Source organism: Amphiprion ocellaris, chromosome 4 (genome assembly GCF_022539595.1).
Source record: "Amphiprion ocellaris isolate individual 3 ecotype Okinawa chromosome 4, ASM2253959v1, whole genome shotgun sequence".
NCBI lineage: Eukaryota > Metazoa > Chordata > Actinopteri > Pomacentridae > Amphiprion > Amphiprion ocellaris.
In genome coordinates this window covers 15,021,436-15,035,471 of record NC_072769.1, presented here as the reverse complement: position 1 = coordinate 15,035,471, position 14,036 = coordinate 15,021,436, and the positions used below count along the sequence as shown (strand labels likewise).

Here is a 14,036-nt window from a genome sequence, read left to right as displayed (position 1 = left end):
CACTGCCAAAGAAATCAAAGCCACTTCAAAATAAAAGCTTTTAGATTGTGTGTGAATGATGTACAGTGATTCTACATGTGTTGCAGAGTGCTCGCTCTGTTTAATCAGATTATGGAGCTCCAGGTCTGCAGCGTGGTAGTTGTATACTTAATCGAGTGTGTCTCTCTCCCATATGGCACCCGTCGGGAACAAGACTGACCACTGAGATGCTGGACGGTCTAATAATCTAAGGTGACACTATATTCTCTGTGCAGATACTGCATGATGATCCAGGTATGAATTCCTGCTGGATGCAGTTACTAAAAATTCACCTGCATCCAGCAGGCAATTCAGCTTCAAATTAGAATTTCATCAAATTAAATAACAATTTAAAGCTGCTTCCCCCACTTTAAAGTTTGCATCTCATCACCAGTGATTAAATGGTTTAGAAAAAAAAAGTTCCTGCTTTCAGACTATGACTGCAACTATCATTGATTTTCATTGCTGATTATTATCCCCATTACTCGATTAGTAATTTGGTCAGAAAATTTAGTTTTTTAAAGGTTTTTCTGTTTAAAATTTGCACAGTTTACACCTTATTATGTGGAATGTTTTGAGACGACATTTTATATAAATAAAAATGTATTTAACTGATTAAAAATGTCAGTGTTTCTAAGAGCTCCAGAGAACATCCTCAAATGTCTGGTTTCAATTTACTGTAGCAGAAAAGTGAAGATTCTACCATTTATCCATATTTAAGACGTAGGAATAAACGACTTTGACTTAAAAAAAAGAGACTCCAACCGAATAATTAGTTATCAAAATAGTTGACGTTAACTAATCGATTAATTGCTGTTGCTCTGTTTCAAATAGGCTCATCAAATGGCATTATGTGTCATATTTCAGTAACTTAATGTAAAATAATTGTGGATTAACATGAATTAACTGAAGACCACTGAAGCTTCATGTCTTTCTCATTTCTTAAGAAATGAGAAAGACATGAAGCTTAAGATTATTAAGAAAGGAGAAATATATATATGTATATATGTATATATATGTATTATATCTGTGTGTATATATATATATATATATACATGTGTGTGCATGTGTGTGTGTGTGTGTATTGATATTGTTTTAATATTAATTTATCTGCATTGTAGATTAATACTGAAGATTAACTTTTTTTGTTTACAACATAATTCCATATGTATTCTCTTATAGTTTGATGTCTTCAGTATTAATCTACAATGTATATATATTCTACTGTGTGTGTGTGTGTGTGTGTGTGTGTGTGTGTGTGTGTGTGTGTGTGTGTGTGTGTGTGTGTGTATGTGTATGTGTGTGTGTGTGTGTGTGTGTGTGTGTGTGTGTGTGTGTGTGTGTGTGTGTGACTGGTCTGGTGAGAATCTAATGTGTTGCTGCTGTCTTTCGTGCTTCATGTGTCCTGTGGGAACTGTCCACCTGCCAGAGTACTGAAAGACAGCAGATCCACAGCTTCTCTCTCTCTCTTTCGTCCTTTTCCAACAATCCCCACGGACCATGTGAAGGACAATCTGTTGATGCTTACAAGATTTCAGGCCTGAGCTTCGGCGCATATCAGCAAACAGGTCAGACATTGGCCAGTGGAAGTAAAAAGCACTTAAAGGATCCAGTCTGGAGCCTGATCTGAGAGCCAGTGAAGCCCAGTGTCTTGTATTAGTCTGTCACAACAGCAGTTAACCCCGAAGGCACACCGACCATTTGCGTGTCGCTCCCAGATGTGGGTTAAAAGATGACACATGCTGGTTTAATCCGCTGATGCCGTGACCTCCTCACGCACAACCCCCACAGGAAAAGACAAGACAGACACACAAAGACGCACCAAAAGCCCACGTTTGCTCTCATTTTCTTTGTGCATTTATTGGGTGTGATTACTAACTCTTGCAGCATTGCTTCACTTTAAAATTAGTCCACACGGACACGCCACCAGTGCTGTCAAAACTGGAGCACTGCATCATGGAGGGATTCTAGGTTGCCCGAAGAGAGCTGCTTCTCACAGTTCACAGCATCGAACGAGTGCGCCTGCCTGGAGAGGCGTGACTGTGACCCGGTTAGACGTAAAAGCAAGCAAAGCTGTCTCAGACGGTTCGCATTTTTGGGGAAGACTGAGCCTCCCAGAGGAAGCCGCAATGTCTGACTGCAGAAGGCAGTGGAACCGGGAGGATGAGCTGCCGGTCTACCTGGCCGGACCGATCACCACCGGGCCGAACCAGAGGAAGAGCTTCGGGATGTTCAGCTCCGTGGAGGGCGCATTTGATAGCAAGACCATAGACTTCGATAACTATGCGGTGGGGAGGAAAGGCAGCCGCACCCCGAGGAGTGGGAGCCGTGAGAGACTCCTGGACACCGGTGACCCCGTCGGTAAGACGCCCAGCGAGCCCCGGGAGGGGTCACTGACCAACTCACCCGGGGATAGAGAGGACGCACGGACCGGTGTGGAGGTCAGATTCTCAACGGAGAAGGAAAGCCCAGACGGGAAGGTAGGAGTAATGGGGTTACTGTTTGGGTTTTTCTGTGTCTGATAATCTGCTTATCTCCTCAATAAATAGAATTGCAGCATAAAGTGAAGCAGTAGACGCCCCTTGACTACAGCTGGTGGAGAACTACTAGATCACTTTGAGAAAGAAGAGAAACTGTTATTTTACCAGCTAAAAGCGGCCTATAATAATATTTGTTATTTGAAGTGTGTTGGATTCATTTTGGAAACCCTGAACGGTCTCCTGATTAATTTCTGGCCCACAGTTGTTATTCTGAGACTAACGCTCCAGTCTGCATACGTGATGAAGTTATGTGCTGCATTGCAGTTTGCCTATTTCGGTTTGCGTAAAGCTCAAACAAAATTCTCCATAAAACGATCCAGAAGAAGCCCATCTGCGCGGCGACATTCCTCCTTCCGTGGTGCTGATCTGGACAGCGACCCTCAGCCTCCCCGTGCTGTACTGTTGTATTGTTGTTGTGTTCTCACGTGAGCTGTTCGCTGTGTCTGTGTCTGTGTGTGTGTTGGGAGGTGTGAGGGCGCTACAGAGCTGCCACTTCACCATCTTTGTTTGCGCCGGGAACGCCACCGGGCAGACACACGCTTTCCGCCAGCGCGCACGCAAAGTATCGTCATCTGTCTTTTACTGTGCGCGCTCCACGCAACCTGACGCAGCCGTACGGCGGCGGATTCATCGCGCTCTCTGCCTCTGTCACACACGGAAACGATACACAACTCGCGTCGGGGGGAGACAAAGGGGCGCAGAGCGCAACGCAGGGTGCCGGAGTCATCGCGATCGGCTTTTGAGTTGAGTGCTGGAGGGCGCAGAGCGGCGGAGGGAGGATGTCCGGGAGCGGTTTCCAGGGGAAGAACAGCATCCCACATCTGACGGTAAGAGACCCGGCCTGGTCAGCGACAACCGGAGGAGCTCTCTTGTATGCAAATCCCTGCTCCACATGCCAACACAAAGGGGATTAAATTCTTACTGAAGAGCAAAGTGAAGACGGCCTTCTCATGTTGCTCCTTGGTGAAGTTGCAACCCGAAGAGAGGTTACAGTTGTCTGTCTGTGTGTCAAAGAGAGCGCCTGTTGTCGCTACGGGTAGTGGACAGTGTTGTGTAATCTCGCCGCTTGTCACAGGGATTAACTCGGTTGACGTGACGGTCGAACCAGGAACCGCACAAGAAACAATTACTTGCTTTTACCAACATGGAGGTGTGAGATTATATTTGTGTGAACGCGCATCCTCTTTCAGCTGTACTAACGCGTGCATTCTGCATAATGCATTGTCTGTTAATATACTATTAAACATCAAATCGATCCAAGGTCAATTACAGCTAAGCGTGTAATTTCAGGGTGAAGACAAATAATGCATCAGAAACTGTGCACATTTTCCCTTTATGTAAGCATCCCGGTTACAGATGCTGAGAGTTCAGGAGGCTGTCAGCTATCATCATGTGAAACCACGGATGATCACCGGTTACCATGGAGACCTAACATCTTCCTAATGCTGTTGCCAGGCACCCTACATGGTGGTAGAGGGTGTGGACACATGGTGGTCTGACAAAAACGTGCTTGTTTCAACGCTGCTCTCCTCAATATTCAGTATTTGACTGAACCAAAGCCAAACTGATCCTAAGTGTAGTTAAGTAAAATAAGATGACAAACACAGCTAACATTAACTTTCCTGAAACCCCACCCATGCGCAGCACTTGTGCGACAATACATTTCTGTCAACCCTCCATTACAGTGTCGATAAAGCTAAAAGTCATGCATTACATAAGTGATTGTGCAATATATCAAAATGTCAGGCCTAAATTCAACCCCTCCTCTCCCTCGCTCCTGCTCTCTCCCTCTGCAGAATGAAAGGCTGCTGATCAAAGGAGGACGAGTGGTCAACGATGACCAGTCTTTCTATGCAGACGTCTACATCGAGGATGGCCTCATCAAGTGTGTACATCAAGTCCTGCAGAGGCATAAAAATATAGATTTGAATGCTGTAAATAATTTGAATATGATTAAATTGCCTTTCATTTCCATCTTCTCTCCTCCCACCAACACCCATATATTTTCCTGCTTTCTCATTATGTCTACACCTCCTTATGTCTGCCCTTCTCTTCCATCCTTGCGTCCATCCGTGTGTCTGGTCCTTGGCAGGCAGGTGGGGGAGAATCTGGTCGTCCCAGGAGGGGTGAAGGTGATCGAGGCCAATGGCCGCATGGTAATACCAGGGGGCATAGATGTCAACACCTGTCTGATGAAGCCCTTCCTGGGCACGCAGCCTGTTGATGATTTCCTGCAGGGCACCAAGGCTGCCATCGCTGGGGGCACCACCATGATCAGTGAGCGCATATGCCTAAACACAAGCAGCGCATGTCAGTCACAGCTTTAGTGTTGTAAAATCATGGTCACACTCTTCCCTTTCTGGCCCTTCCCACCTCTCAGTTGACCACGTCACCCCTCAGCCTGAGGACAGTCTGCTGGAGGCGTTTGAACGCTGGCAGGAGGCTGCAGATAAAAAGGCCTGCTGCGATTACTCTCTGCACGTCGACATCCCCCAGTGGAACGAGTCTGTCAAATATGAGTTGGAGCTGCTCGTGCAGGAGAAAGGTAAACCAGTTCTGTGTTCTTCTGTAAGATTTCGCACATGTTGTAATTGCTGTAATTCTTGTTTCAATCCCTGGTTTGGACACATTTCACAAGAACAATAGGGACCGATTTAGAAACAATTTGGCCAAGTGCTGAATCCTCTTATAGTGAAGGCACAGGGGAGATCTATTGTTCCTATTATGATGCTGTCATGGCGGCAGAGAACAAATTTTGCTTGTAATCTGTTTTAAGTAAATACAAATGTTGTTTCTTTTGGGGCAGCTGCAAAGTAATTCGCCATCTGAGCCAAGGCAGCTGCTTGTGTGACCAATTTTCTTTGTAAATGAAGTTGGATAGTATTATTTGGAGCAGATGTCAGATGTAAACATGCATTGCTTTGTACATCAGATGACGTTGTTAGTCAGTTTTTGTAGTGGGCTCACACAATCTGTCTTTATAATCCTTGTTTCTGAGATTCCCTTTATTTAGTTACTGTGTTATGAAGCCATTCATTGTTTCCACTGTTGTTAGGTGTCAACTCCTTTCAAGTGTACATGGCTTATAAGGATGTGTACCAGATGACAGATTCTCAGGTATGATTCGCATCACTAATTGCAATAATCTGTAATACAGCACTACTTTTCCTCATGTAAATCTGTGAGTTTGGGGTCTTTTCTTTCATTTCTAATCGCTCTTTTTCCACAGCTGTATGAGGCTTTCTCCTTCCTGAAGCAGCTGGGTGCTGTGGTTTTAGTTCATGCTGAAAATGGAGACCTGATTGCTCAGGTAAGTACTACAATCCTTTGCCTTTACAGTTCCCTCTAACCTGCACTGCAGCTAAAAGATATTCTTGTTACATAACTCTTCAATGCTCAGGAAGAGATAGAGGATTAATGCTGCTGCTGCTGCAGCCGCTGAGGATGACAGGTTTGTCTTAGGCGACCATTACTGTTGACTGTTATTATACTAATGATGATGATGTAATGGTGATTAAGATGGTGAGGGTGAAGGTGCTGATAATGCCGGCAGCAGTGATGACAAGTATTAGTCGTGGTCATGGAGACGGTAGTCCAGATTAAGGGGAACAATTATGGCAGAAGTCATGATGTATGTGACGGTAAATTAGGGTAATGAATGATGAGGGTGCTGATGAATGATAATGATGTACTTGTTAACCCAACTGTAATGGAAATAGGGAGGTGGGTGATGAAAATCTGTACTAACCCAGTAGAGAGCAAACGATGATATAAAAGAAAAGGAAGGTGGTCGGTGTCTCTGTGCTATTAGAAGCACAGTAACTGAAGCCAGCATGAAACCCACACTATGCACACTGGATTACAATTATTGCATGACAGGCCATGAGATTTTTAATTGCACTGCTCTGATATATGACCAAAGACAATAAAACATGACGTGACAGGTTCTGTGTTAGATGCTGCAGTAACATTTCTGAAATTGTTTTATTCATGTTTTAGGAACAAAGAAAAATCCTTGGAATGGGGATTACCGGCCCTGAAGGCCATCCCCTGAGTCGTCCTGAAGAGGTGATTGTCATACACCCTCACTGTTCATCAATCCATCTGTCATTGTATTGGGTTTAACTCAACTTTATTCCTTTTCCATGCAGCTGGAGGCCGAGGCGGTGTTCCGTGCCATCACTCTCGGTAACCGTGTGAACTGTCCAGTCTACATCACAAAGGTGATGAGCAAGAGTGCAGCTGACACGATCACTCAGGCTCGGAGGAAAGGTCAGCCTCTGTCGCTTCCCATTCCTTCTCTAACTTTTGTTCATCAGGTTCTCCATCATGTTTAGATCCTTTTTGTACTTCAGTTTTTTTCAGTCTTAAATTTACTCTTTGACTCATCCCATCTAGGTTCGGTAGTTTTTGGGGAGCCGATTACAGCTAGCCTGGCGACTGACGGTTCTCACTATTGGAGCAAAAACTGGGCCAAGGCGGCTGCTTATGTGACGTCTCCACCTCTGAGTCCTGATCCCACAACTCCAGACCATCTTCACACTCTGCTGGCCTGGTAACTCTAAAGTTCAAAAGTGTCTTCTGAAATAAATTACTATTTTTAATGAAGTCTGACACAATATGTAGCCTGCAGTATACTTCTTAAACACCAGAACATGTAAAAACTTTTCTAATTAATGCATCATGAGGGCAAACGAAACACCCAATTTAGCTATAACCTCTGCACAATGTGAAATGCAAATCAGTCGGATGACAGGAAAGGAGACACCTGCGAGGATCTAACTCTTGCTGTTGACTCTCACATAGTTGTTTGGTATTCATGCCACAAACAACTGTTGGTGTAACGCACAATGTCAGATGAGCCTAGGTTAAAATGAAAACAAATGGAGAGAAGATGAAGGTGTATGAAGGGGAAGCAAGGAAGGAAAAAAACGAAGGTGAGGGACACAATTATAAAGGCCTAAAAGATTCTGTAATCATTTAGAAACCACTTTAACTGGATTCAAAGTACATGATAATAGTAAGTTGAGTTGTACTTCCTGTGTATCATAGAGAGGGATTAAGAATCCCACACATAACTCACCCCAAACACACACCCTCACCCACATAATGCACAGAACTCCTAGCTGTACACTTTTGACTGGCCCCGGTTCCATAAATAGCACAGGAACTAGAATCCTTCATCATCTGTTGCCTTGGCTACCGTGTGCCTCCCTCCTCCTCCTTCTCCTCTCTTCTTCTACCTTTCGTCTGCAACACCAGCATCTCAAGGCGGGTCCATGCTGTCACGCCGGTGGTGTGATACTGCTGTTGTGCTGGAGCCTCTCCTGAAACAACAGGGTGTATTTTTAGGCTCTTTTAACAGAGATGTGAACAAGAGAACAATCACTTCTTCACAGTTTTAAGTGAGCCTGATTATTTCCGTAATAAGCACTCTGATCGCAATAAGGTGATGATCTCTCAGCTCACTATTACAGAGTAATCACTGTAATTAACCAAAGAATAAAAGCCCTTATATCAGAAATTATGATAATCTTAGCTCCTAATCAGTCACATTCAGCCTCTTGTGTATTACGAAGTGAGTATATGGGTTGCTGGCTTTTTAATAATGCAGTGGATCTTTATGTTGTCTAGGAAATGCTTTAGGGACTGGTAGCTACTGCAGCTGTGTTGCACCATTCTGACTAGCTGGTTTTCTGCCCCAGGCCTCTACATGACTTGTACTTCAACTAACATGCTCAATGAGGACACCTGGTGGCTAATCGTGGAAATGTCTGTCTTTGTGTTTCATCTTTAACATGGCTTATAACTGATTTTCACAGCCCGAATTCCCTCCATTCAGTTGTATTTCACCACATTTCAGAACTCTGCAGGGAACATCCAAGTATTTTGCAGGTTATTCCCTACACGGTTGAATGTACACTGATGATTTCGTGTCATTTTCTTGCCTCAATACAGCGGTGACCTCCAGGTGGTGGGCAGTTCTCACTGTGCGTACAGTACTTCCCAGAAAGCAGTTGGTAAAGATGACTTCACCTTGATCCCAGAGGGAACCAATGGAGTGGAGGAGAGAATGAGCTTCGTCTGGGACAAGGCTGTGGTGAGGAATGAGGGCAAGTGTGCGGTTTGTATCTTTTGTGTAGCTGTGAGTTTTTGTGCCTCATCCTAAACATCGGCTTCTTTGTCTCCTAGGCCATGGGAAAGATGGATGAGAACCAGTTTGTGGCAGTCACGTCTACCAATGCTGCTAAAATCTTCAATCTCTACCCCCGTAAGGGCCGGATAGCCGTGGGCTCTGATGCTGACATCGTCATCTGGGACCCAGACAGCGTCAAAACCATCACTGCCAAACTTCAGCAGTCGGTGAGGACAAAATAAAAATAGAAAATAGGGCAGAGGGAAAGAAAAGATCATGAGAGAAAACGGGGGGGGATTAGTAAATCAGCTGTGGAGGGAGCAGAACCAATGAATAAAAAGGGGGGGCGGGGACAAAGGCTGCACGGAGGAAGGGTTCATGGGAGACAGTTAAGTGTGAAATAGGATAAAAAACAAATGAAAGATCACAGGAGGTGAAGAGGAACCTTAAATCTACTTTGAAGTCAGTTCAGTCAAGCCTGGCAGCATTGTGTGCACTGTGATGCCAAATGGCATACAAGTGCAGTAAACACAATGCCGCATTACATTAAATACAAAAACTCTCTAAAGGATGCCCATATGTTATGAAAGTTCTCATTTACCTTAACTGGTATCAAGCCATTCTGTTTTGATGCAGGTTTGAAATTTACTTTAATAAATTTCACCACATATGCAATCAAAAGTTTCTACTGCCACTGAATGGTGAAACAATAATGGTGAGAGGAATTTTGCATTGCAGAAATGACACCAAATCCTTTGAAAATGACATTGAAAAAGAGCCATCTTGCAATAGAAAGTAAAAGTGTTCCCTCTCTGGACTGTGGATTATGAGGACATGGTTGTTCTAATCCTTCAAGCACCACAAATGAACCCCTCTTTAAATTTGGATTGTAGCAGATATCTCATAGAGAGCCACATAAAAACCTTAAAATAACACCAAAACTATCTGCAGAGCAAGATCCCACTGATGAAAAAAATGGAAATATATCTATATCTTTCAATTTGGCTGAACTGACCTTTTAAATTTCAAGATAAAACTGTGTATTTCAATTCAAAAGAATGACCTCAAAGGTGAAATGTTGCCTTGAGAAATGTGACACAATGCTGTGACAATATTTGACAGTAGTTAATGTATTCAGTCTGTTCTGCCACTCTCAAAGGACCCTAATCCAGACTGGTGCCGGCTTTAGGATATAATCCCCCTTCACCCCATGCCCATTCTGTGCTACCATCTCCATACCCATCCCCCTTATTCACACTGTCGCTCCCTCTATATGCCCCAAGCTTCCCATTTATTCATCCCCCATCTTCTCAAATGCTGCATTTTGCTGCATCTATTAAGCCCTCTGATAATATGCTTGTTCAAATAGCACAGCGGGCCCCGGGAGCGCAGGGTATCAGTGCTCTAAAAGGGGACGCTATAGTGCAGGAAATCAAAGAACTTTCCTGCGTTCCTTCTGCTTAATTCCCCCCTCTCCACCTTTCTTTGTCTTGTATTCTCTCCGTCTCTGTGCAGGCTTCAGAATATAACATCTTTGAGGGTCTGGAGTGTCGTGGAGCTCCAGCGATGGTGTTGAGTCAAGGTCGGGTAGTTTATGAAGATGGCAACCTGCAGACTCAGCAGGGAACTGGTCGATTTATTCCGCGCAAGCCCTTCCCTGACTATGCTTACCAGCGTGTGAAGTTCAGGAATCAGGTAAAGTGTGTAGATTTTCAAAATGTTTCTGAGGCAGTACATAAATGAGACATTCCAAAAATGCAGCTGCGGGTATAGCAGTTCTCAGAAACATTAAAAAAAAAAATATTTTCAGAAATCCTTGACCTCTGAGTCATACGAAGAATTAAAGAAGACTCAGCTGTCAGACTTTTGTAGCTTTTCATCCCCTGTTGCTTCACACATGGTCAGAAGTGCTTACGGAAAATGTTCACCTCCTTGGAAGTTCTCCCCTTTTATTACTTTTCAACATTGAATAACAGTCAGTTTAATTTGGCTTTTTTGACTAGAATTTACAAAAAGGAACCTTTCATGTTAAAGTAAAAACATATTTCTACAAAAAATGTCAAATAATTTAAAATGTTTTTAAAAAGTGATGGTGCATATATAATAACTCCCTTTAAGTCAGTATTTAGTTGATGTGCATTTGGCTGCAATTACAGCATTGAACTTGAAAGTGGGATGAATTATTCTTTTATACACACTGTATATGTTAAATAAAAAACAAAACGTTTTTTTTAACTAAAAAGCAAAATGTCATGGTTTCATTATACTATCCACCTACTGACACTATTACTCAGTGTTTTAAAGTCTTTCTGAAGCTGAGCCTACAAATTCATTGGAGAAATCATGAGTTGTTTTTTCAGGCATAAATGCAAACAATTGCCTAAATGTGAGGATTTGCTGCTTCTCTCTGTTTTATATGAGAGAAATTGAATTTGTGCATGTGTTTTAAAAACATAATCTTTGGTGACTTTTTGACTGCCATCTTTACTATTTCTTGACCTTTTATAGACAAACAATTAATAATTGAAAAAAACAAAAAGAGTACACAGCTTAATTGATTATGTAAATAATCATTAATTGCAGCCATAATTCTCTCCTGGTTTCCACTGGTGATGATTCACGCAAAAATACAAATGAGCCAATTAGTGCTGTATCATGCTGACTAATGGGCTATTTGTTTCTAAAGAATGACTAATAGCTTTGCTTGTCTTTGTGTCTCTGTGTATTTTCCATCCAGGTAAAGAACAAACAGGGTGTTACTCGTGGGATATATGACGGCCCTGTGTATGACGTTATTCCTACCCCCAAATACATCACTCCTGCCCCATCTGCCAAAACTTCTCCCACCTCTCACCAGCCGCCACCGATACGTAACCTTCACCAGTCCAACTTCAGCCTTTCAGGTAACAGAAAACAACACATTTTGAAAAGGAACAAATGAAATATCCACTTTTCCATGTACTGGAGAGGCTCAGACTAAGGTTCATTATTGATGTATGTAAATCTTTATTTCTCAGGTGCACAGATTGACGACAACGTCCCACGTCGTTCTGGCCACCGCATTGTAGCACCCCCCGGTGGTCGCTCCAACATCACCAGCCTTGGCTGAATGCTCTTGTGCACAAAGTGTGGCTGGTGTGGGGTTTCAGATCTTGAGTGTGTGCGAGTGTATGTGTATGACTGAGAGTGTGAGCACACTAGCGTGAATGAAGACCTTTGTATTTTTTGGTACAATGGTGACACACTCTTTTTAGACCATTATGATTTTATCAGTTTGGCACAGTCACTCAGAATAAGGCACATTGATGCGTCCAGTACAAATATGAGTGTGATTTACAATCAAGCAAGTGATTAAAAACTATGGAGAACTTGCTCACACACAAACACACACATACACACACACAGATCCAATGTTGGACCCCCTCCAAGCATTTAAACGTGACCCCAGTGTTATTTCATAATGTTGTATTTTCCTTCCCTGATGAGCATGACTTCCCACTTCTTCTTCTTCTTCACCTCCCACGTCTTATTCTTTAGGTCTGCTCAGACTCGGTGCTCCTTTCCACCCGTACTGTGAACAGATGAAGAAATAACAGATTTTTTTGTGGCATCTGGTTTCAGCATCTCAGCAATATTTGTTTCAGTGTGGCTCAAGTGGATCGATTATACATATTGCATGGAGACGTCTTTAGATGTTGCACTACTTGTGGTTTATCGTTGCCGTGGAGGAACACTTAAAATCGTACTCGAAGCACATTTGTATTCAGCAGCGCAATCATTCTTATATTGGTAAATGTATGCTTTGAAAACTTCATGACATTCACTGTGGATAGTTGCCAGGTTCAAACACAATCAGTCATTTTAACATTACTGTGAACTTCAATAAAAGCAATGCAAATTGCACTCCACCAACCGATACTATATGCAAATGTGTCACTACTCTCAAATATAATGTGTGGAAGTAGATAAGCGGTTGAAGTGAATACAAAAACAACTGCCGAATTAAGTTCTAGATTGATGTATTTACATAATAGAGTTTCACAGTAAAGGCTTCACAATGTGCGTCATAGTTTTCTGCCAATCACTCTCACCAGATTTAGATCTTTGTTGTATTGATTTGCTGAGCTCACTGGTGTAAAAGGGCTTCAGCTCCCAGGGTCAATCTTCACCCCACTGACAATCTTTTTAAACCCTTTCTATTTCATTTCTTTAATTCTGGAATGATTCTGGGTGTTTTTTTTCTTCATTATGGTACATTTAGTATTTCTATGCTGCTCTGTTTCCGTTGCTGTTGTCTGGTGTCTCCAATGGAACCACTAATGAATAATAAAGACTTGACTGTTGGCAAAAATGATGGCAAACGATCACTTCTGAGAGTTTAATAATAACTTCAAATGACTAATAGAATGTGCAACTCTGGCTGTAAATATAATGCTAATACATCAGAGTCATTTTTGTCTTTGCTGTTTTTTTCTGGTACAAAACAATTTATAAATACATTCATCTGGTTTAATTGCAGGTGTTTGTACTAGAACAATGTTGATTAAGAAAACCGATGTTGTGTTACTTGTACTGCATTATATTTGTGTTTAAGGTCAGAGAGAAGTGAATTTTAAAATAGAGACAGAGCTGAAGGAGAAAAATGTCATTTACATGCTGGGAGACCTCATATTAAATCTTATTAGTTACCAGGAATCAAGAAAATCATGTAAGGACGTGATGACAAAAAGAGTGAACAGTACATCAACAGAAACCTGCAGTGAGTTTTCACTGTCTCTATATTGGAGTGGGTTGCTTTAGGTACATAACAGCAATAAAACTAAACAAAAAAACAGCCTAACACATAGTAAAGAGGCAAAAGGCTAATTTAACTTCTGAATAAAAGTGGAAACAGATAACAAACTTTACCTAGAAGAGAGCACCAAAATAAATACTGAAATCTGTTACTTCAAAGGTAAATGTTACACTGTGTGAAATTAAATTATTTCATGGATTGAGACTGAATGCAGGCTTTGGGGTAAATGAAATTAATTCTGTCTGTTTACAGCTTCACTTCAAAAATTCATGAAAGACTGTTCTGACAAATTGAAAGCAATACTTCATGGAAAATGTTTTATATCTGCTTTTGGGCAAATTAAGACAACAAGGTCAGAAGACGCATTAATTTTTAATGGAATCTACCATTTATTCCCTTATTTACTGTCTGTTTAGATGTGGCAAATTGACTTTATGTAGCAACAAGATTGTTAAGATGACATTTCCAGTGTTGGGGGAAATTTGATGTGGCGCTTCACAGATATACTGTAATGTGCAGCAAAGCAATTAATTTCTAATTAATTTTT

The 14,036-nt window shown here is 42.1% G+C and overlaps 1 protein-coding gene across 2 annotated transcripts; it reads left to right on the top strand.

Moving 5' to 3' along the window:
- Positions 1–1,902: 1,902 nt before the first annotated feature.
- On the top strand, positions 1,903–13,141 carry crmp1 (collapsin response mediator protein 1). 2 transcript variants are annotated; one of them, XM_023267989.3, is made up of 14 exons: positions 1,903–2,498; positions 4,355–4,443; positions 4,651–4,835; positions 4,939–5,103; positions 5,614–5,675; positions 5,788–5,868; positions 6,558–6,626; positions 6,710–6,830; positions 6,957–7,113; positions 8,517–8,658; positions 8,751–8,921; positions 10,210–10,389; positions 11,432–11,597; positions 11,712–13,141. In XM_023267989.3, the coding sequence occupies exons 1-14, from the start codon at positions 2,148–2,150 to the stop codon at positions 11,801–11,803; spliced, it is 2,031 nt and encodes a 676-aa protein (XP_023123757.2). In that variant the 5' UTR covers positions 1,903–2,147; the 3' UTR covers positions 11,804–13,141. The 2 variants fall into 2 exon arrangements, with proteins under 2 accessions (XP_023123757.2, XP_023123758.2); XM_023267990.3 differs by lacking the exon at positions 1,903–2,498 and adding an exon at positions 3,082–3,385.
- The last annotated feature ends 895 nt before the right edge of the window (positions 13,142–14,036 follow it).